Source organism: Carcharhinus amblyrhynchos, chromosome 8 (genome assembly GCF_965287045.1).
Source record: "Carcharhinus amblyrhynchos chromosome 8, sCarAmb.v2.hapA, whole genome shotgun sequence".
Taxonomy (NCBI): domain Eukaryota; kingdom Metazoa; phylum Chordata; class Chondrichthyes; order Carcharhiniformes; family Carcharhinidae; genus Carcharhinus; species Carcharhinus amblyrhynchos.
This window is the reverse complement of record NC_137331.1, coordinates 63,066,228-63,090,869: the sequence shown is the minus strand read 5'-3', so window position 1 is coordinate 63,090,869 and position 24,642 is coordinate 63,066,228. Positions and strand designations below refer to the sequence as shown.

At 41.6% G+C, this 24,642-nt stretch overlaps 1 protein-coding gene across 1 annotated transcript in view; it reads right to left on the bottom strand.

The window, feature by feature from the left end:
- ca8 (carbonic anhydrase 8 (inactive)) overlaps window positions 1-22,388 on the bottom strand; it is a 61,871-nt gene extending 39,483 nt beyond the window's left edge. Inside the window, exons 1-4 of the mRNA XM_080194905.1 lie at window positions 22,224-22,388; window positions 21,527-21,718; window positions 17,533-17,657; window positions 11,230-11,325 (exon numbers count right to left, since the gene is read on the bottom strand). Of these exons, the coding sequence (XP_080051031.1) occupies window positions 11,230-11,325; window positions 17,533-17,657; window positions 21,527-21,718; window positions 22,224-22,299 (489 nt within the window). The 5' untranslated portion in view covers window positions 22,300-22,388. The remainder of the gene's footprint in view (window positions 1-11,229; window positions 11,326-17,532; window positions 17,658-21,526; window positions 21,719-22,223) is intronic.
- Between the last annotated feature and the right edge of the window lie 2,254 nt (window positions 22,389-24,642).

Below are 24,642 nucleotides of genomic sequence, written 5' to 3'. Positions count from 1 at the left end.
TCTCAACGCCATCAGGTATTCACAGGGTTACAGTTTACTAGGATATTTCACACCACAGCACAAGGGACACCATTGATTCTCTCAATTATTTTTACATCTTCATTTCTTGTCACATCCTGCACAAGTCATGTCTTAAGCTGTTATAAATTCAATCAGCCCTCACAAAGCTCCCCCACCATAACTGCATTAGGGCCATCAGTTATATTTCCTAGGTCATCAATTGACACTCAGCTTACCTTTGTTCTGCCATTTACACATTCTGATCGATTAATGGAATGCTATTAGTACTCTTCTCAGCCTTTGTCACCACAATTTGTATTTTTGTCTATGAAATCTTTGTCAAACCACTCTCTCCCAAACTCCACCCTTACAGTATAAATCTTGTCCTATTTTCTTTGTCTTCAGTTCTAACAATGGGTTACCCAGACTCAAAATGTCAACTCTATTTTCTCCCCAGAGATGTTGGCAGACCTGCTGAGATTTTCCAGCATTTTGTGTTTGTGTTTCAGATTCCAGCTTGCTTTTAGACACAGAACAGCTGTTCTGTTGGCAAGCTATCCATCTATCTTCATGCAGGACAGGATCACCCACAACACCAAGTAGAGATCCCAGGCAAGAGGGAGGATACTGGAGCTCAGGCCATTCACCTGAGGAATCACCTGCTGTACCAGGGGTATACACAATGAGAAGCCTGAGAACACCAGGTTTAAGTCCAACCAATTTATTTGATAGTAAATTCACAAGCTTTCGGGGTTTGCCCCAACTTGTGAGTTTGCTATCAAATAAATTGGTTGGACTTAAACCTGGTGTTGTCAGACTTCTTACTGTGTTTACCCCAGTCCAACGCTGGAATCTCCACATCATGAATACCAGGGGTATAGTTGGTAGCAAAGCTGGCTGACAAAGGCCACTCCTGTGCTGAAGGCATCTCCCAACAAGCCATTTGTTTTCGCGCATCCTCCAAAAATGGAAGCTCTTCAAATATAAGTGAGTATCCAGCCAATCAGTAATTATCTCTTACCTCCATTGCAGTCACCAGCAAGAAGTCAGCCAGCCTATCAGCCCCAGACCACATCAGATGAGGATCCTGAGGACCCACTAGATGTCAGCCATCATCGAATTTGCCACGCCCTCCACCAGCTCAGAAATATATGTCAGTGGGGCCTAGTTTTACAACAAGCTCAGGGTCACCATCTCGTGAGTACAGCACAGTAGGCAGAAGCAGGAACAGCCAAGGTCACTGACACTTGAGGACCGCTGGAAGCCAGGTTCCTGCTAAGTCTGACAAGCCTACGCAATCAGCACCCCCACCACAACCATATTAGGGCCATCTGTTACATTTACATTCCCAGGCAAGGGTATAGCAGGCAAGGTTGTCAGAGGCCATTACCAGATTAGAATTGATGGAGGAGTCTGATGCTGTGACACAAACATGCCATCAGATAGGTGGTCACTAATTGACCTTGGTAGGAATAACAGCAAGATGGACCATTATTTAAATGGTTAAAAAAAAGATTGCAGCATGCTGTTGTGCAGAGGGACTTGGGTTTCATTGTACAGGAATCTCAAGGAGTTGGTTTGCAGGTGCAGCAGGTAATTAAAAAGACAAATGGAATTGCTAGAGGGATGGAGTTTAAAAACAGCATGGTTATGTTGCAGCTGTGTAAGGTGCTGGTGAGGCCACATCTGGAGTACTGTGTACAGTCTTAGTCTGCTTACTTGAGAAAGGATATACTCGCACTGGAGAGGGTGCAGAAGAAATTCACTAGGTTGATTTCGGAGTTGATAGGGTTGGCTTCTGAGGACTGAATGAGTAGACTGGGGCTATACTCATTGGAATTCAGAAGAATGAGGGGAGATTTTTTTAGAAACATAAGATTATGAAGGGAGTAAATAAGATAGAAGCTGGGAAGTTGTTTCCACTGGTGGGTGAAACTAGAACTGGGGGCATAGCCTCAAAATAAAGGGGGAGCAAAGTTAGGCCTGAGTTGAGGAGGAACTTCTTCACACAAAGAGTTGTGAATCTGTGGAATTCCCTGCCTAGTGAAGCAGTTGAGGCTACCTCATTGAATGTTTTTAAGGCAAGGATACATTTTTGAACAGTAAAGGAATTAAGGTTATGGTGAGCAGGTTGGCAAGTGGAGTTGAGTCCACAAAAAGATCAGCCATGATCTTATTGAATGGCGGAGCAGGCTCGAGGACCCAGATGGCCTACTCCTCCTCCTAGTTCTTATGTAGGGAGGTATCTACCATGGACACCCTGACCCAGCAAAATAGAAACATCAAACAGGAAGCACGACTAGGCCATTCAACCCTGTTCTGTAATTCATTTTGATCATGGCTGATCATCGAATTCAATATCCTTATCCCCTCCCTTCCCCATCCATACCTCTTGGCCTCTTTTGCCCCTAAAGCTATGTCTAATTTCTTCTTGAAATCAGACATCATTTTGCTTCCAACTATGTTCTGTGGTTCCACACATTTATCACCCTCTTTGTGAAGAAATTTGTCCTCACCTCAGTTCTAAAACTTTTTTCTTTTTCCTCAAGCTATGGCTTCCAGTTTTGGACTCCCCCACCATTGGGAATATTCTTTCTGAATCTACCCTATTCAGTTCCTGCCTATTCTGACCTGCACAACATTGCTATAAACATGAGTGGGATCTATCAGTGGCCATGTGAGAGGGGAATTTGACACCTCGATCTTCTTCCTGGAGCCCCTTCTCCTCAACCGACAGACTCAGGAAATCCATCCAGGACTTCCTAGCCACCCCAAGTCCTCTTTGCCTGTAGCCCCAGCACCTCAAGCCAAGGAGTGTGCACCTGCCCCACAGCGGGTGACCTAAAGCAGTCCAAGGTCTTAAGATCTTAGCCCACCAGAAGATGCCTGCCAAGGTCACTGCAATCAATGGGGCATAATAGCTATCAGGCTACCTCCATCTCTGCTGGGGAGGTTGGGGATGCATTCAGACGTAGCATTGTGTAAGAAAAATACTGAGAACACAATGTTAGCATGGGTGTTCAGTCACTTGCACATCTGCTAATAGTTAGCTTCTCTAAAACTCTCATCCAGTGATTCTTTCTGATGCAGTGCTCAAGGAAATACAAACGCAACAGACGTCACCCGCTCCTCACTTATTTCCCATCATGTTGTTCAGGCCTGTAGTGTTTAGCAGTGAGCTGTCTTTATGTCCACTGCAGCAACATGAACAAACCCAATTGCTCCATCAACATTGCTCTATTTAACATGCGTAAAAGGATCATATCTTATGACTTCAGGAGTATAGATTGTGCAGTTTTGTTTATTTTGCTGATGCTTTTGACACCAAGGATTGGTATATGTGTCTTAAGGTTTTAATAGTGACCTGGAGTCAATCTAACTTGGTGCCCTCCATGTAATGCCTGTCAGACTCGGTTTCAAGTAATAGCTGGAGTCTTAAGCCCCTCTTCATGGCCTGCAGCATGACATCATGACCTCATGTGCAACTAGACATCATCTCTGTAACAGTTCGCTCTCCACCCTCATTATGCTGAACTATGGACCTAACTAGCACCTGGTGACTCTCAAAAGGTCTATTAGATGGCCATGACTTTGCAAGACTAGAGGGGTGGGTGTGTGTGTGTGTGTGTGTGTGTGTGTGTGTGTGTGTGTGTGTGTGTGTGTGTGTGTGTTGTATATATCTAGCTTGATGATACTGGCCTACATCCGAAAAAACAATCTCAAGCTGGGGGTTCTATGAGGCCAAAACATTATTCTTGCATGAGGGATGGCCTGTGGATAGATGCCACAGCTAGACTCAGATTAATCCTCAAATGTTCATGCGAGAACTAGTGATTGACGATTACCCTCCCAAGGTGCTATGCAACACTCCAAGCATAATGCCATGAGTGCACTGAGGTTCGTAGCACTGCTCCTGCCTCTTGGAGGAGGCCATAGTCAGGAAATCCTCGAAGACTTGGTGACTTATTTAACAGAAAACACTGGTGGAGTTCACATTATAGAATCGCCACATGCTCCTTTAGCTTCATTCTTGGAAAGCTAGGCAGTCTTTGTCTTGCAAAACTGTGTCTAATCATTATAAGATTGATGTTCTGGCAAACAAAGGTGGATAGCAAAGGTGTTATTGTTGAGCCTGCATGGAGGGCACAGATGAAAGAGATTAGCAGTAGATCATCTTCACTACTCCCGAAAGTCCTCAGACATGTCTGCTACATTTGGCTCAAGCTATGGCCTCTTCCTGTAGGGTGTCAACATCCTCATCAAGCACAACCCTTTTGACATCCTCCTCAGATGTGCAGCTTCTCTATCTGGCAACTTATAAAGATGCCTCTTTATTCTGAGACAATGCCCTCTGAACCTATACAGTCCCATGAGGGGAAACATCTTCTCAACATTTACCCTGTCAAACTCCTGAAGAATCTTGTGTTTCAGTAAGTTGACCTCTCATTCCCATTGGCTTCTTGATGCGATACTCAAATACTACCTTGCCTCGATGTCAAGGGCGGTCACTCACCCCAGGCATTGAGCTCTTTTGTCCATGTGTGCACCAAGGCTGTAATGAGCTCAGGAACTGAGTGTCCCTGGTACAACACAAATTGAGTGTCTGTAAGTAAGATATCGCTAAATAACTGCAACTTCCTAACACTGTTGATGACCTCTTCCATCATTTTATTGATGATCGAGTGTAGTAATAGATGTGGCAGTAATTGGCCGGATTAGATTTGCCCTATTCCTTGTGCATAGGACATACCTGGACAACTTTCCACATTGCCAGGTAGATACCAACATTGCAGCTGTACTGGAGCAGCTTGTCGAGGAGTGCAACAAGTTCTGGAGTGCAAGTCTTTAATATTGTTGCTAGAATATTGTCAGTGCCCACAGCCTTTGCAGTTACCAATGCCTTCAGCCATTTCTTGTTATCATGTGGGGTGACCCAAAATGACTGAAGACTGACATCTGTGATGCTGGGGACCTCCACAGGAGATCATTCACTCAGCCCTTCTGACTGAAGATTATTGCGGAAGTTTCAGCCTTATCTTTTGCGCTGTGTGCTGGGTTCCTCCATTATTAAGGATATTTGTGGAGTCTTCTCCTCCAGCAAGTTAATTGCCCACTACCATTCATGACTGGATGTGGCAGTACTGCAGAGCTTAGGTCTGATCCATTGATTGTGGGTTTGCTTAGTTCTATTACTATGCATGTCAAACAGCAAAAGTAGCAAGTAGTCCTGTTTTGTAGCTTCTTTGGGTTAACATCTCATTTTCAGGTATACCTGGTGTTGTTCCTGGCATGCCCTCCTGCACTCTTCATTGAAGCAGGGTTGTTCCCCTGGTTTGATGGTAGAGTTGAGAATATGCCAGGGTTACGCGGTTACAGATTGTGGTTACGTACAAATCTGCAGCAGCTGTTGGCCCACAGCCTCATGGATGCCCAATTCTGAGCTATTAAATCTGTTTAAAGTCTATCCCTTTAGCATGCTAGTAATGCCATACAACATGGAGGGTATCCTCGACGTGAACATGGGACTTCATCTCCACAAAGACTGTACGGTGTTCACTCTCACCAATACCATCGTGGATAGATGCATTCACGACAGACTGGTTATTGAGCAAGCTTTTCTCTCTTGTTGCCTTCCTAATCTAGCTTAGGACCTGGCCAGCTCAGTCTGTGGTGGTAATGAGCCACTCTTGGTGATGGACGTAGTTTCTATGCACTTGCATTCCTCTGTGCTTCCTCCAAATGGTGTTCAACATGGTGGAGTACTGATTCACAATACATGGTAATCAGCAGGAGATTTCCTTGCCCATGTTTAACCTGGTGCCATGAGACTTTACTGTGTCCAGAGTCACTGCTCAGGATTCCTCGGGCAACTCCATCCCAACTGTATACCAGTATGCCGCTACTTCTGCTGGGTTTGTCCTGGCAGTGACACAGGACATACCCAGGAATGGTGGTGTCTGGGACATTATCTGTAAAGGTATGATTCCATAAACATGACTGTCAGGTTGTTGCTTGATCGTCTGACATAGCTCTTCCAATTTTGGCACAAACAGACATTTGGAGAACTTTTGCAGGGTTGACAGCTGGGTTTCTCTAGTGCCTGGATCAATGCCAGATAATCAGTCTGGTTTCATTCCTTTCTATTCCATTTGTACCAGTAGGAGAGTGGCTTGTTAAATGTTAGGCCATTTAAGAGTCTGGAGTCATATGTAGGCCTCATTACTGTTAGACATTAAGTTCCAAAACCATAAAATCCACCTGCATTGTCCACCCCTTGTCTACTCCGATTTCCGCAGCGGTGGGGCAGTAAAGTTCCAGCCTTAATTTCAGATTTTTTTAAAAATCCTATCATTTGCTGTGATGGGATTCGAACCCAGGTCCCCAGATCATTACTCTGGGTCTCTGAATAACTAGTCAAGTGACAATACCACCACTGTGTCACTACCTCTCCTTGACAGCACATTCACAAAGGGGAAAAAGATTTGCTGCAATCTCCAGCCTCCCACAGGTGCAGGGTGCCATCAACTGCATAATGTGGCAATAAGAGCTCCTTGTCAGCAGTCACAATGACGACTATATCCTGGAACTACCAGCCTCAGTCACAGCATTATCAGGCTGCTTTCTTTGGAGCAGACTCAAACTCAGCCTTGCATTAATATAATGATTACAATTGCTGAGCCATGTAAAGCCTGAACCTTAGCTGTGATGTGCAAGGCCTTGAAGCATTTTGCGTATATACTTCAGCTATGGCCTCGTTACAGTTGGATCCTTCTGACTTTCAAATGTTTGAGAGGTAGCAATGATCAAAGCTAATGAACACTCGCCCTACAGCCTAATAGTCTTGCAAATTATGGAACCTAAATCCTTCAAGAGGCATTTGAGTCTTTTCAAACATGTCTCAGCTGTCCCTTCCTAGCATCTGCCCCAATAATTGGTCCTTCAATTCCCAAGATTATTTTTCAATTATACCATTCCATTGGTTGTACCAAGCCACCAACTCCCAAGACCGACAAGGGAGAGAGACTGACTACACGCTGCAAACTCTGCTGTACAACTGACACAGCACAAACAGGCCCCTCCCTAAACTAGGACCAAGATGTTTACATCAGGATTAGTCACGGAGCATTGTGAGCACTGCCCCAGATCACCTGCCTCTATTCATCTGTTCCCCACCACATTCCAGCACCCAGTCAAGTGTGTGCATCTCAGCCCCTTCCCTCCATCTAGTCTCACTCCCCATCACAGTCAAATGTGTACCTTCTACTTCCACTTCCCAATGGTCTTGGCAGAGTCGGAGGAACTGCAACAGCAATACGGTGAGAGATAGACACATGTTGCATGCACAAACCTCAAGTTGTGAATGAGGTGGGGTTTGCCAGGTGCATGTCAGTTACATCCAGCCTGGATTCACACTGGTATGATCAGCTGAAGACATGGGAGTGCAATTCTATCGAGCTGAAGTTTTAAGTGATGCAGAGGCAGGAAAATGCAGTTCCTGACATGGAATGCAGGCAACTCAACCCATGAAAGTCAGGAGGAAAAAATTGCAATCCGTTTTTACATTGGCACAAAACAGATTTTTGACCACAGCCCTAATTTTCCAATCCCACTCTCCATGATGCCCAGCCAGCCTAAGCCATATAGGAAGAGCTGAAAGAGTGCTCAGGTAATAAGGTTATGTTTCGATGCTCAGAAAGTCTGGTATTTGGTTGAAGTTAGTGGTCGCCAATCAATGAAGTGGCCACCACTGAAAAACACGGTTTAGCGAGATTTTTGAGGTTCAATCATCAAATAATCATTGTGTAACATGGGTCCAAATGACGTAAATTGGGGTGCTCTCTCTATTCCCAATGCAATTAAACGGGCGTGAACTGAAAGGGGCTCTACTCATTGAAAGGGTTAAAAAATTCAGTTTTCCTGAAAATCATACAAGCTGCGAGTGAGAATCCGAGGACACAAACTGTAAGCTGTTGGTCCCCAGGTAATATCACTGCAGGTACTAAGTCTCAAAAGAACATAAAAACAATGCGAGCTTGCTCTAACAACCAAAGGTTCTACAGATAACCTAGGGAGGCAATGCTATGTACAGCTTTAACAAAGCACCAGAACTTGTGGACAGGGAGGATAATTGATATCCACAAGTTATGTTAACAAATTGTAGCCGACCATAAGTCAGATGAGATAGCATGTATGAGCCTTCACTCTGATTGGATATTACAATGAGATAAACATGAAAGTTATAATTGGTTAGTTGAACTCCTCATTCATGAAGTAAACCTCATCAATGGTTGTGAGTGGATATAGATAACTTCTGAACAAATGTAAATCTGATTGGTATATGCTTGTTAATTCTAATTGAACTGGGAGTATACTTTTTTTCAAAAGTTAAAGTTAAAAGTTTTATTTATTAGCGTCACAAGTAGGCTTACATTAACGCTGCAATGAAATCCCCTAGTCGCCATATTCCACCACCTGTTCGAATATGCTGAGGAAGAATTTAGCATGGCCAATGCATCTAACCAGTACATCTTTCGGATTGCGGAAGGAAACTAGAGCACTCAGAGGAAACCCACGCAGACACGTGGAGAAAATGCAAACTACATACAGTGACCCAAGCTGGGAATCAAACCTCGGAGTATATCTGTGAGACGCTGTATTCAGGGCTCTGTTGTGTCACCAGCTAGCATACTGAACCCCTTCCTATAGCTTGCAATAAAGGCTGATTTTGAAACTGCAAAATTCTTCTTTAGACAAAGTCCAAAACCAGCTGCAGAGCTAATTTTGTCCCACAACATGAATATTTCCCACATTTTTGTATCCAAAAGGAGGGTAGAGCACACTCCTTCTCCTCAGCGTTTTGGGGAAATTTGAAAGAAAATTTGTGTAGGATCCCTACACTGTGGATGACACGGTAGCACAGTGGTTAGCACTGCTGCTTCACAGCTCCAGGGTTCTGGGTACGATTCTCGGCTCAGGTCACTGTCTGTGTGGAGTTTGCACATTCTCCTCATGTCTGCGTGGGTTTCCTCTGGGAACCCGGTTTCCTCCCACAGTCCAAAGATGTGCGGGTTAGGTTGATTGGCCATGCTAAGAAATTGCCCCTTAGTATCCAGGGTAGCGGAGGTTAGAGGGATTAGTGGGTATAATGTGTAGGGATATGGGGGTAGGGCCTGGGTGGGGTTGTGTTCGGTGCAGACTTGATGGGCTGAAGGGCCTCTTTCTGCACTGTAGGGTTCTATGATCCCAAAATTTATGCACATCAAGTCACTGAGTACAGGTTTGTGGCCTGGTCAATGAATTGTTGCTCAGTGTGGTGGCAGGGGCAGCTTAACAGTTCATGGGGCCTGTGTTCATGTTAATTTTTTGTCCCCATCCCACACCCCAAAACCTCTCTTCTCCTCCCTCCAAGTCTGCAACCCCCCTAATCCCCTCAAACACTCTCCTCCCCCCACTCCTCGCTCTCCCATTCGCTTCAGGTTTTAAGGCAGCCCTCTGTCTCACTAGTTATCTCCTCATGGCAAAGGCTTGAACAGGGTGTCTCAACTTGCTGTTGCTGACCTGCACTGGTCATGTCGCAAATCTGCTCACCTCGCCTGCTCTGCTTGGTAGTTTTCAGCACCTTGCTGTTACTGGCCTGCCTTGGTCAAATCGCAAACCTACTGACTTTTCACAAAAATGGCAAAACCTCAGCAGCTTCTGCCTCTCCCTCCTCACCTAGTTGCCTCTTTGTTCCTTGCACACAATTGTCTCAAGTTAACTATTTGTACAGTTTGGCCTAGTGTTTTCCTGCTCTTTCAGACTCACTAATCAGAGACTGATTTCACCCCTGCGTTGCCTGCTCAGACTCAGATTGGATGCCCAGTGCACTGGTTGTTACGTGTGCCTAGGCACAGTGTGTTTCATTGTAAAGCTATCTCTTGTGGGTGGGATCACTGAATGAGGATTTGTTATTTGGTCTCTGGGTTGTTGAGTGGCAATTTATAGTTCATGGAAGTGGTTATAGTATTTCAGTGTGAGTGGGGCTGAGGGAAAAGGGGGAGGAGTGCATGTTACTGCAAATTATGCTAAGTTTGATGTACAAGAAACAGTCTCAGCTGGTTATGTTGTATTTTCCTCTATGTTTAAAATTTAATTTCTTATTCCCTTAGAAAATGCTCAGGATTTATTTTGGGATTTGCTAGTACATTCTTCTCCAATTTTTCTTTACCCACTGCTGCATTCTTACCATGTGGTGTATACTGACAGAGCTTTATTGTAAAACTCAGTCTTTTAACTTTGTTAATTTTACTTTTAAATATGCATCCAAGTTCTCTTTTCAATTATTGATGATGGCTTCTGAAATTAGTCCAATTTCACTTTTTTCCTCCAAATATTTGTACTTTTTCTCCAAATACAAAATCTAATCCCCACAGCTTCAATCCGAATACCATGTAAATCACATGCACCTCTGGTTTGAGATATAACCTAAATAAAATTGATTTTGGTGACTGGAGCCAAGAATACCCAAATTTTAACAATTGTGTAGCAGAAAAAAAACTTTAAATTGGTTTTGTAAGGTATCCAAATCTTGTATTGCCATTATCACATTCATTCTGTAAAGAAATTGAGTTAAATGCAGTCTCTCTTATGGTGCAGTCCATTCGGTTGAGGGTACACCATTAAGGATGGACATCTGCTGCAGTACAAAAAGTAGCTGGTGTAAAAACAGAGCCTTTGAGGAAAAAAAAAGTCCTGCAGTCCACTGTGCAGCCTACTACACTTCAATCGTTTAACATCTGAAAATTCTCATACTTGTTTTCAAATATGTCCTCCAACATCCCTACATCTGTAGCCTCCTTCGAAATACCTGTGATCCTCCAATTCTGGCCTCTGGAGCAACATGCCCTCTAATTTTTTTTTGGATGCACAAGGGCAACTTGTTTAAAAATGCAGTCCCTTTAAACCTTTTTGTACAGCTGCACACCCATGCTAATTTAAAGGACCAATCTGTACACTGTCTGCACTGAAGTACTTGCCAACAGACTGATGAAATTATGGTACTTTGCCATTTTACCCCAAATTTTTTTAAATTGTTTCCCACCTTTTGGAAGCATTTTCCAACTGAAGCTGTTATCAGGTGAACTGCCACTAGATTTCTGTGATAAGTAACCAAGAGCAGCTAAATAATCTGTTTTCTAATACTATCTGGGCAAAGGTAAATAGTATGCTTGTCTACAATTGAATAGTTACCTGGACAAACAAGGCAATGATTGCTATCCCATTTTTCTTCCCCAAAGCTTCATCAATACTTTTGAACAAAGTAGAATTCCAATGGATAAGATGGAGCTGAAAATATAAGTATTGCAGAAATAAGATTTTTAAAACAAAAACAGTTCAAAGTCAGTTTGCTGTTTGAACCTAGAATGTTTAAAATAAAGCATAAGTATTGTCTAATGAATCTTACAATAAAGCACAATTTTAAATCTTGCATTTGAATTAAAAATCTGTAGAGAACAAAATCTTCTAATTGTATCACAATTACAGCAGTCAAATTCACCCTCCCAAGCACACCAGTGTTGACCCCACTATATTTGTGGCAGACAATGACAAGCTTCAGCAGCTCAAAAGATTAGTCATTATCAAATAATTTAGTCGCAAGTAATACTTAGGTTCTTTTGGGATGGGGCCAAGAAAAAGTGGGAGAGGGGTCTGCTGCAGGGCATAGGTCCACCTCATTTCAGAGGCAACAATGGAAATAATGTAGACCTTTGTAAAGCAATTAAAGCAAGCCTTATTTGGAGACTAAGCAATGAAATCTACAGTGCAAGATACGTCCAGGGCAGTCAGTGCCAACCCCATTTTCAGTAATTTAGTGTCAGAAGAAATTTAGTGACACTTCGATATCAGGAAATATAAGGGGGACAGGGGGGCGTCTTTCAGGATCAGGAAATACAAGAAACATAAGCCATAACTTCCAAATGCACTTCACTGAACATATTAACTAACTTAATCATAGGACGGAATTTTCTGGTCGTGTTTGCCTCAAAACCAGAAAATCCCACCTGAGGTTAACAGACCTGTGTCACAGTCCCCACTTGCTATGATTCCCACGGTGGGTGGGATGGGAAAATTCCCCCATTGCATTCAATGTTCCAAGAGCTAATCATTAGTGTCTATAAGGTGGCATAGGTCATGTGCACATCGCCTTGTACGCAGAGTTTGACTGCCATAGTCCATACAACATCGTTTGACAACATCTAATGGTAACCAGGGGATATTTTTACACTTTGCCTATGGCTAATTGCATAATAGTCATAGAATCCTCACAGTGCAGAAAGAGGCCATTGACAACAACTCCACCCAGCACATGCCCAGTAACCCCATGCATTTACCATGCTCATCTCCCTGATGCTAAGGATCAATTTAGCATGAACAATCAACCTAACCCACACATCTTTGGACAGAGGAAGGAAAGAGAGCACCCAAAGGAAACCCATGCAGACACAGGGAGAAAGTGCAAACTCCACACAGACAGAAGTCACCCAAGACTGGAATTGAACCCAGGTCTCTGGCGCGGTAAGGCAGCAGTGCTAACCACTATGCTGCCTCTCCAATGAGTGATTTCAGAGCCTCTCCAACATGGTTGATTCCTGAATGCTTTCTGGAATATTTTAAACATAGTACTATGGAATATTTTAGGCACAGTAGTATAGCCCTTAAACTATGATCTCCTAAATTCATTCCATCTTTTTCAGAATTTCACGTCACAAACCTCCTAACAAGTTTCCACCCTTGCCACAGTACCAAAACATCTCTCACAACCACTGTGACTATGAAAGAGGTAAACTTCCCCTCCTTGTCCTGCTCAGCTAACCTACAGACTTTGACACAGTTGACCATATTATTTTCTTCCAACACCTCTCCATTGTCGTCTAGTTGGGTGGAACTGCTCTCACCCAATTTCATTCTTTTCTAATCACAGCCAAAAAAAATCACCTGCATTGGCTTATCTTCCTCATTGCAATTTAGCCCCTCCAGCAGCTGCCATTTAATAGGATCATGGCTGATCGCATCTCACCCTCAACTCCACTTTCCTGCTTGTTCACCATAGTCCTTCAAAGCCTTATTAATTAATATGTCAACCTCCTCTTTAAAATTTACTCAAAGTCCTGGCATCCACCACACTCTGGGGTAGTGAATTCCACTGACTCAGATCCTTCGGGAAATAATTTCTTCCCGTTTTAAATCTGCTACCCCTTATCCTAAAGCAATGATCCCTTGTTCTAGGTTTTCCTACAATCCATGTCTACCTTCTCAACCCTCCTTGAAGACCTCAATTAGATCTCCTCTCGTTCTTCTAAACGCTTGAGTATAGGCTTAAACTGCCCAATTTCTCTTTGTAACAAAAATCCCTCATCTCTGGAAATCAACCTAGTGAACCACCTCCAATGCAACTACATCCCTCCTCCATTATCTCTGGTGTCCCCCAAGTAGCTATTGTTGACCCTCTCCTATTCCGCATCTACATCTGAAGGCGCAGCATTAGTTTTCACACATTCTGATGACAGAACTCCTAACCATCACTCTCAACTCCTCCACTATTGCTAAATTCAGACCATTTATCAAACAAATCATATTGAATGAAAAGAAATTTCTTCCACTTGACATTGTTAGACTGAAGCTATTCTTTTCAGGCTGCAATCCAAATTCCATTCACGAGCTACCAACTACATCCCTCTTCCTGGCAATAGTGTGACATCAAGCCAATTTATTTGCAACTTGTGTCATAGTTGAGCCAGAGATGAACTTGCAATCACAGACCAACAGCATCACCACAACTGACAATTTCCAATTTCCTAGTATTGCCTAATTTTGCCCTCGTCTCAGCTCATCTGCTGCTAAACCCTCTTTTGTGCTTTAGTTACCTCTAAATTTGAATAATCCAATGCACTCTTGGCTGATCTGCTAAATTCTACTCCCCGAGCTTCAGGTCATCCAAAACTCAGCTGATTTCTTAACACAGCAAATCTTATCATATATAGAAGTGCATCACATCATATATAGAAGTACAGGAGGCCATTCAGTCCATTAAGTCTGCACTGACTCTGACAGAGCGTCCTACCCAGGCCCTATCGAGGGCAGCATGGTGGCAGAGTGGTTAGCATTGCTGCCTCACTGCTAGGGACCTGGGTTCAATTCCAGTCTTGGGTGACTGTCTGCATGTTCTCCCCATGTCAGAGTGAGTTTCCTCCCACACTCCAACGATGTGCAGGTTAGGTGGATTGGCCATGCTAAATTGCCCCTCAAGTGTCCCAGGATTTGTAGGTTAGATGGATTAGCCATGGGAAATGTATGGGTTACAGAGATCGGGACTAGGTAAGATGTTCTGTCAGAGAGTTTGTGCAAATCTGGTGGGCTGAATGGCTTCTTCTGAACACTGTTGGGATTCTAGGGTCCAGTGCTGCAAGGCATTAGACCTAACCACTGTGCCACCCCCATTTTGCCCCATCACCCCTCTTCAAATCCGTCCATGACTTTGCTGCTCCCTTCAGCTCATAACCTTTTGATAGGTGCACTCTTCTCAATACTGGCTTTGTATATTCACTACTATAGTTGTTCCACCATTGGTAGCAATAGCTTCAGTTATCCAAGCCCTGGCACTCCCTCCCTACATCACTTTCTTCCTTTAAGACTCTCTTTAAAACCTACCTCTGACCAGATTTTTGATCATTTGATTTAAGATGTGATATTTTGAATTATATTACTCATGGGAGGTAGGTACTCCTATCAGAGGGAATTTTGTGTCATAGGACTTTATAAAACTTGGATTATCACTCAAGGTTGATTAGATCTTCCCCTTCTGAATCCATATTGTATAGACTATTCTCACGTTTACTCCTGATAATTAATTTTATTACCTTACATGGCAGAGTTAACTAATGCCACTGTAATTGCCTTTGTCTATTTTATTAAGCTTTCAGCTACAATCACTTTCATCTGTTTCTTATCTACTCGTATGCCACAATATCCAATTATTTCATCATAATGATTGTCAGTGCCTCCGATGTTCTTTCTAGTCCTCAGCAAGTACTATCTATCCTTGGGGGATATCTATCCAAATATCCTTGGGGATATTTGTTTTGATCTCATTTTGGCTGTTTAAAACTTATATTTACGTCACTGTGTTCATCTGGCTTTGAAAAGGTTAGGTTACTCACATTTTCATTGTGAATTTTTGTTCTCAGATTCAAGCCTTATGTTTTTTTTTATTGGTTTCACCTTGACTTTTTTTTTAAATAATCAGGCCTTGCCACAGATTCTCTTCCTTTTTCCATGTTTCACTTTGGCCATTGGTAATGCTGATAAAAAAAAATCCCTCTCCAATTTCTCCCAATTTTTAAAAATGCATTGCAAGTGGCTTAATCAGAATTTTGATTTTGGCCCTCTTTCTTCCTATTATTTATTCACTTTTCTTTGACAGATAGGTCAGGGATTCTTGGCAGGGGCTTTCTGGTAGCAGAGGTGGCTCATCATTGACTTCACCAGCAGTCAATGGCTATTTGCATTACTCGCCAATCATGCCACCAGGGAACCTGCTGTGGGGAACTTTTTTTTAAGTTTATTTATTAGTGTTACAACTATGCTTACATTAGCACAGCAATGAAGTTACTGTGAAAATCTCCTAGTTGCCTGTTCAGGTACATCGAGGGAGAATTTAGTTTGACCAGTGCACCTAACCAGCACATATTCTGGACTGTGGAAGAAACCAGAGAAGTCCCACACACAGGGGCAAACTCCACACAGACAGTGACCCAAGCCAGGAACTGTACCCAGATCCTTGGCACTGTGATGCAACAGTGCTAACCACTGTGCCATGCCACCCCATTTCCAGGTGAGACTGGAAAATCCTGCTAACGAGAAGGGCTGAAAAATCCCAGCCATAGACTCTAGCTGAGTTCCTAGTGGCAAAGTATTTCATGTTCCAACAAGTCTCAACTCCAAACTTCTATCCTCAATTCTGACGGCATTTAAATTGATGACAATCTCACTTTCTCTATTTGCCTTCAAAAATGTAAAAATATTAGCTATATCACTTTTTATAGCCCCTTTGCAGCAATGAGCTCTTTGGCTTTAATGTCCTTTCTATGTCCAAGCACTCTGCTCCAATCACTAATTTATACAAATCTATTACTTCAATGCTCTTTTACTCCATGCCCCAATTTATAAAAACATTATGTGTTAGAATTTATTATGGTCAAAATCTTTTGCTATTTTTGTAAGTCTTGTCCCAAAAAGATATAGAAGGTAGGCTCATACGAAAGGTTAAATCAACATATTCTTAATTGCTTTTGGGACTATTTCAGGTCTGCCAGGTCAGTATGCCTTCATGAAAATAGAACAGTGTTTTTTCTTGCTGCACTTAGGAATGTCCTAGCCAGGTGTTGTGCCAAATGACACAAACTGCAACAGTAGAGGGCAATCATGTTTTTTCATGGTAGTCAGGTACTTGTATTTGATGCAACGCAATGAGGACAAGATGTCATTTTTAGGCATTCTTCCATAGACCCTGCTGCTGCTCAATTGAACAGCCATCTTGCATTCTGCATCCGCAGCTAACACATAAGCCAGGACCACATAATGGAATATTAAATAATCCACTCACTCAGGCACCTTTCCAAATTTTTAAGCAAAAACTTCAACTAGTGGTACACTGTCAACGTCTGGACCCACAACAAATTAACTAGTCCAAGGGGAGCATGACTATTTTTACCATTAGGCAGACAATTCACAAAATGCAATCCTTATTTTAGCAAGTTTCACAAACCCAGTGATCTTGTCACCCAATTCCAATATTCCAGCTGCACCACTCATTGACCCCATTTTTAAAGTATAAATCTGATGTCCCCACCTTGCAGATTATTTCTGTGAACAGATGGCTCTTGCTTAAACGGGAACACAAGTAAGTGACTTACAAGAATGAGTTACGTGGTCCATGGGGCACTCCAGAACAAACTATTACTTCTAGCTGTCAAATAAATCAAGTGCAAATTCAAGGCGCACAGTCAACATAAATTTCTTACCAATAAAAACCCTTTAAAGAAAAATACTTAATTTCTCCCAGCCTTTTAAATTGTGATACTGAAATGAGGACCCCACAGCACCTTTCAACTCATCTTCTACCTAACACCCGCCCATCCAAGAGCAGTAAGATACACAAGAGAGTCTAGTGGATAAACAGGCAAAAGTAATGAATTAATGCCCAAGAATTTTGGCTGGGGGTGGGGGAGAGGCAGCAGGCAAAACGGGAGAAGACAAGATAACCCAAAGAATTCTACAGAGTAACCCAGGATTCAGCATCTACTTCTTCAAGGCAAGCTCAGAAATGTGTGTTCAGCTGTGGTAACAGAAAAGATATTATTGACTCCACAATGTATGAAAAAAAAATTGATTGTCAGTTGAAAATAAGTAAAAATACAATAACCAAAGGGGTGTTCTCAAACTTCAAGCTTGCCACTAACTATTCACAAATGTCTGCTTTGGTCTGACACTCACCTCCATGGGAAAGGCTTTAAAATTAACAGTATGTTCAGAGCCACGCTGGTTCTCTTTACCCCAGTGAAATCGAACTTCATGCAATTCATATTCATGATTGACAAGCAATGGGCCACCAGTTAAAACTGCAACAGATCAAGACGCTTTGCTGTAAATTTAAAATTCAAATTGTCTACGGATATTAGATTTAACACACAATATATGTCACAGCATTTTCATTTACAGTGAAGCCATCCTTAGTGAATACAAGATACTTCAGGATTATTTGAACCAAATACATCAAAGAGCAATAGAAACTGTATATAAACACTCAAATAAGCTACATTTTCAGGTCATAACATGACCTAGAAAGTAGGCTAGGACAAAGAAAAATGAAGTCCCCACAATAGAGTTAAAAATAGTACATTAATTAAGTGCTTTAAAATCAAAATGTGACAAAATTAGACCAGGTAATTAAGTACAGAATTTAAACTGTAAATTATACAGCACTTTTCTCATTGAGCATATAGAATTATTGAAAAGCCAGAACAAATTCTCTTCTGGTTTATCATGCCCTACTTGAATAAGTTTCGTTCTTCCTTTTGACAACACAAAAATGAGAAATCTTGTGCAGTAACTCAATCTGGATAGCAACATAGGATGGGAGAGATATTTTGTGAACCAATTGGAAAATAACTTGATTTCTCATCTGCTGCTTTCCACAATTAGTTTTCTCCTGATTGGATTCCAGATAGTATCAGCAACTCAACCCAAAATGCTTGATCCTCCTTCAGGAAGTATGGCATTGTAAAAAGAGTCTCCTTTTGAATGAGACTTTAAACCAAGGCCTATATACCGGCTGGAGGTGAATTTAAGAAACCACAGCATTATTCAAAGTAGAGGGAGTGCCCTGGTCAACAATTGGTACATCAACTAACAATACCAGAAAGTATAATCCAACCCGCTACCTTAAGGATGTTTTTGAGCCTTTGTTATGAGCAATCTGATTGATTGGTTGCAATGTTTGCCTCCATAGCAACAGTGAAAACTTTACACCTTGAAAAAAAAGTGTAAACAATAAGATTGTGTTCTGTAATATTAGCTGGGAGACTTTGGATTTAAGGAATTATTCCATTCTCGTACTGCATAGGGACTACTTGCTAGTGTAGGGAACTGATAGTAGGGTTATTGCTTTTCATCACCTTAATCTGAATGGAGGCATCAGGAAAGTTAATGTAAAAGGTAGAAAGATTTTAGAGAATACTTGGGCATTGGGATAATAAAAAACAAATTCAATGTGGATATAGATGCAGTGGAGCAAATTGGTCCAGGTATAGCAATTGTCTACACACACACACACACACACACACACACACACACTCTATATATACCGTTAGCCATGAGATTTAGGCCAATGCCAAGCACACGTGCTCAATAAGTAAGGGTGGGCAACAACACCTCCACAATTATCCTTAACACTGGTGCCCCACAAGGCTGTGTTCTCAGCCCCTACTATACTCCTTATACACCCATGTGGCCAAATTCCCCTCCAATTCAATTTTCAAGTTTACTGATGACACCACCGTAGTGGGTTGGATCTTAAACAATGATGAGACAGAGTACAGGAAAGAGATAGAGAATCTGATGAACTAATGCAGCAACAATAATCTCTCCCTCAATGTCAACAAAATGAAGGAGATTGTCATTGGCTTCAGGAAGCTTAAAGGAAAACATGCCCCTGTCTACATCAATGGGTACGAAGTAGAAAGGGTCGAAAGCTTCAGATTTTTAGGTGTCCAGATCATCAATAACCTGTCCTTGTCCCCCCATACCAACATTATAGTAAAGAAAGCCCAAGAACGCCTCTACTTTCCTCAGAAGACTAAGGAAATTTGGCATGTCAGCTACAACTCTCACCAACTTTAACAACCAGAAAGAACACTTTCTATGGTGTATCTGTATCACAGCTTGTTTGGCTCCTGCTCTGCCAAGACTGCAAGAAACTACAAAAGGTCATGAATGTAGTCCAATCCAAACAAACCAGCCTCCCATCCATTGACTCTGTCTACACTTCCTGCTGCTTTGGCAAAGCAGCCAGCATAATTAAGAACCCCCACGCACCTTGGATATTATCCCTTCCACCTTGTCAGGAAAATGATACAAAAGTCTGAGGTCATGTACCAACTGACAGAAACAACTTCCTCCTTGCTGCTGTCAGATTTTTGAATGGACTTACCTTGCATTAAATTGCAATTTCCCTATACCCTAACTATGACTGTAACATTACATTCTGCACTCTCTCATTTCCTTCTCTACAAACGGTATGCTTTGTCTGTGTAGCGTGCAAGAAACAATACTTTTCACTATGTTAATACATGTGACAATAATTCAAAAATATCAAAATAAAAGAGGTGGTTTGGTGTTGTAGTACATAAATTGCTGAAGGCTCATTACTGGTGCTGTGCAAGTAATCCAAAGTACATGTGTATGCTGGAGTTTGGCCAGGATAATTAAATACAAAACAGCACTATATTGTCTTTGATACAAGGTCTTGGTTTGTACTGTTTATCTAGATTCAGTCCACTCACAGAGCAGGTTTATTTTGTGGCCAGATAAAGGCTCAGTGAACAATTACAACAATATCCAAGGCCTTTAGTTATCACAATATATTTACAAAAGCTGGAGATCTTTACTTTAATATAAAATGCAGACATCAAAGGGGAGGTTGCTTACCCAAGCTGGAGATCTAGAACATGAGGGCACAGTCTTAGTTTGACTATTCAGCATTGATGGCGAGAAACCTCTTGACTCAAATGGTTGTGAATATTTGGAATTCTCTATCCTGGGGGATTGTGGACGCTCCATTGTTGCATATATTTAAGGTTGAGGTAGACAGATTTTTGATCTCTCAGGGATATTGGGGAATGGATGGGAAAAGATGACACTGAGGCAGAAGATCAGTCATGAATGTATTGAACAGCAGAACAGGCTCAAGGCACCACATGGTCTACTCTTTCTCCTATTTCTTAGGATTTAAATGAAGGCTTTCACAATAATGCAAAAATTAGATTAAATTTGGACCAGGTGGATTAGATAGTTTAAAGGGGACCATGGAGTACAAGTTATAAGCATACAATCAAGTTAATTGTTGTTAGGGGGTACTTCCAGGAGTTTAGATGATTAGTTGAAGGGGGTAGGCAGCAAAGGAATATGATTAGGGTCATGTAGTGCAAGAAACGGTAAAAAAAATGCATAATGAGACCAGCTGATATTTGCTTGTCCTTCATCTTTGTATATTCACATGTTTGCAAAGTGCTATATAATGCAAGTTTTTTTTCTTGACTTATTGATCACCAGGTGCTATGACATAAAAATTGATTCTCTAACCTTTTATTATTTTTAGTGGCTTCATTTTGCAAACAGCTGATAATTCTTCTTTTAACATGTTGGTTGGAATCAAATATGTATATATTTTAATAGGGACTGAAAAGCCACAAGATGTTCCGTAACATACGCCTATATATCTTTAAAAACCGTTTCCTTGTTCAGCTATTTTTGAAAACTGATTTGACAAAATAAAAAAAAGGACAGGTTGTGCGTGCTGATACAATAGGGCAGCTTGAGGTTAAGAGTCAAATCTGTGTCCATTCAGATCAATTCTAATACAAAAGAACAGATGTGACCCAAATCCACATGCATCACCCTCGCCAGAAAACATACGTGAATGTGTGAAATTCCCATCAAAAAACTGGGGAGTCCTGTAAACATGCCTCTGCGCTTCATTTGAGGTAGAGTAAATATTGTTAATGGCCTGACTGCAAATAACACACAAAAGGAAGTTTGTTTTTTATTTCATAAATATTATGGAGCAGAGGCTCCTGAACATCGGCACTACAAACAACTGCTGAATTATTCAATCTATGCAGGAATAAACAATGCATTAGAGAGAGATGCATATATGCAAAAGCAAACATTTCATAATCCACTGCACAACTTGCACATTTGTTTTACATACCCGATTTGGATTTCAGCAGTATCTGAATGGTATGACCATCATTAATAACTTCAGAATCCCGACAAACCACATAATTTGGTGACAAACGCACTTCCAGTAATGAAGGGTCATATTTCGCCTCCCTGGAGTTCAAATTGATAGGAGACTGATACTCTCCATTAGCTTCAGGAAACAACAGTCCCCATTCCACGCCTAAAATAGAGCAATTAAATTTGTTTGCGTCCGTTTTTAGCTCAGCACTGTATTCATGGGACCATAAATCTTACTTTAAGAATGTCAAAACAGGCAACATGAAAAATTAGAATAAAAAATGAAGTATAATTTCTGCAGGTTGAATTTGGAGCAGCAGGTGCTTGCAAGTTCCCATGTTACAAATAATTATTTCTTACTTTAGTTGAGCATTTCAGATAGTTTTGGACTTTTGAATAAGTAAACCAAACTTCTCAGAATTGACTAAATGCCCATATGAAGAGACCAGCTGCCAAACTCAAATTGAGTTTTAAAGACTATTTGCAAATTAGTTTTTTTTATTAAGACAGACGTATTTGTTTGCAATAAAGCCCTCGCCAAGGAAACAAACCCCAGGATTTTTTAAAAATCGTATAACTTGTGAAAAGTTTCATTTTTATCCGGAAAAATGAATATCAATCTTGCCAAAATATGTACACATGCTTTTTAAAAATGTTCAAACGCTCACCTTCTTCGTATCCCCATTCCAACCCTTCCTTGTAGCCATAAAGGTGGCTTTCCTCAATCAAGGTGCTGTCAGCCATTGAGAAGAGTGTGGCGGGAATGAAGCGCGGCTGCTGGCCAGCTGATCGCGTGCAGCTCCTTCACCGATTGACAGGCACCACGCGCAGGAAGCAATCCAGACTGCACTTAGCAGACTGCTTCCAAGGTTCCGTGTTGTGTCCTAGCCAAAATATTATTGTTATCTAAACGGACGGCCCCCAATCTGGATTTCAAACAAAAACTTATACAAATAACCAACTCCAGCGGAAACAGCAATCCGACTAGTTGCAAAACAAGCAACAACCGCACGTTATCTGTCACCTTGGAGAAGCAGAAATGTCAGGCTTCCAATTTCTCTAACTAAATGCACTGACGCGCGTCCAGAAATGTTTCCTAGCATTGCGCAATTTAATGGGAAATAAAACTTTGAAACTGCAACCATCCCACACACACGTAAAATAATAGGCACATATATTGTTCTTTACTCCCCACGTTTTTCAGCGTTCAAAGAAAGGTGATCTGGCCGACCCTTCCAGCAGGTTTAGTGGGTTCAACTCGAGAGTTGTCATAGAGCGATATTATGTTAGGAGAACAGAGTGACTGAACAGATCCTAGGATGTTAGCATGATACAAAAATAAACGCCAAATTCTGGTCGCTGATCGACCCATTTAGTTGGCAGGTTCAGAATGCAGTAATAAATTTGCCCATCGTGCAACTTAAATTCGATAATCTTAAAGTGAAGATTTTTTTAAAAAATGTATTCAGAATCATTACTCTTCTCAGCTCCAGGTATAAATTATGCCCACAAGTTTTTTTTTCGTAAACCAGCACGTATTTATTAAGAATTGTTGAATAATTATCCTTTACGGTTTCCTAGCCCAATTACAGAGAAACATTGTAAAGTTAATCAGCACTTGGAGCCATTCACCTCGATCTTACCTTCAGAAGACTTCCCTCACGCTGCAAAATGTTAGATCAATAGTTCCGCGGCAGGAAGTCTGACAGTCACATTATCAAACTGAAGGCTATACCACCCAGAGTTTTTAAGAGATTACCGCAATACTTGTAAAGGACCTGAGATTTAACTGTTAATTAGCGCGCAGTAAAAACAGCAGACATGTCACAATTGCTAATCATTCATCCGCTGTCATCCTATGATACCTTGCACTAAATTTACACAGCATCATAAACTCTGAAATTTACAGCGCTGAGCGTGCAGGCACTTTCTGATTTGACTGCACTATAAGTAATCCACGCCAGTGGGTGGTTCCATTCAAGAATTGCTGCTTTCAACAACTAAAGCTTAAAGAGCTCGCAGAATCCAAGTGTGCCAGAATGGTATGAAATTTAATGGAATTACCCTATTTACCGGCCTAAACCAACTCGACAATGTGAATTATTTAATTTGTGCACTTTTTATTGACGGTCTGCAAACACTTGGCCTTTCTGGTGTCAACTCCGACTACCTCGCTGCGCAAACTCATTGATTTCCACAGTTCAGAGGAAGCTGCAATGTTCTATTGTGAGGAGTGTGCAATCTTGCTGTGTTGCCTCTCATATTGTTCGTTAAATGACCCCACCAATAACCAGTTAATATGTATGTAAATATTTGATGCTCAACTATACTCTCGTAAACCTCTCTCAGTCAGACGTACACATATCTTAATTTCGTGCACCAAAAGTTTTGCTGCCGCCAACAAAAGGAGTTGTTTGTGTAACCTCCCGTGGCAAAGAACATAGCCAAAGAATTGACTACTTTTTGACAAATTTATGACCATTGGCTGATAATAATTGACTACATTATATTATGTGTTTCTTAAATGATATTTTCATGGTGCTTTGGCAGTTGAATTCCGCAACTAAGTCATTACTCTGTGAAAAATGGCTGTTATTTTGTTCCTTCAGCTATTTATTCATTTTTCTATCAGTTGCCATTTAACTGAGAATGCACAACAAGATGGCATGTAAAGTGCATCAATCGGAGTTGGTAATACTGGGAGGGGGAATGGGGCAGAGCAACACTTGGCAGCAATCTGCTGGATAGACCTGGGTTTCATTTACACTGGGGAATGGTCCTGGATTTTCGTAAAACTGTTGAGGAAAAATGGAGTTTGACAGCATTGCAGCAAAGTTGCTGGTGTTTTTGGCAGCATAGGTAAGTCATTAAATCTCATGTTGGTGTGATGGAGGAGCCTTGAACTTGTCAAACTTTGGAAGGTTAACCTCAGGCTCGGGACAGCTAGCGGCTGAATATGAGATAGCTTTCTGGGGCAGGATTTTTTGAGTTGAAACTCTAATGGTATGATCAAAGGTCCCCACCCTGTATGTATGTGGAATAGTCGTCAGGCAGTGATTTTTCCCTAAATTGGCTGGTAGATTCTCA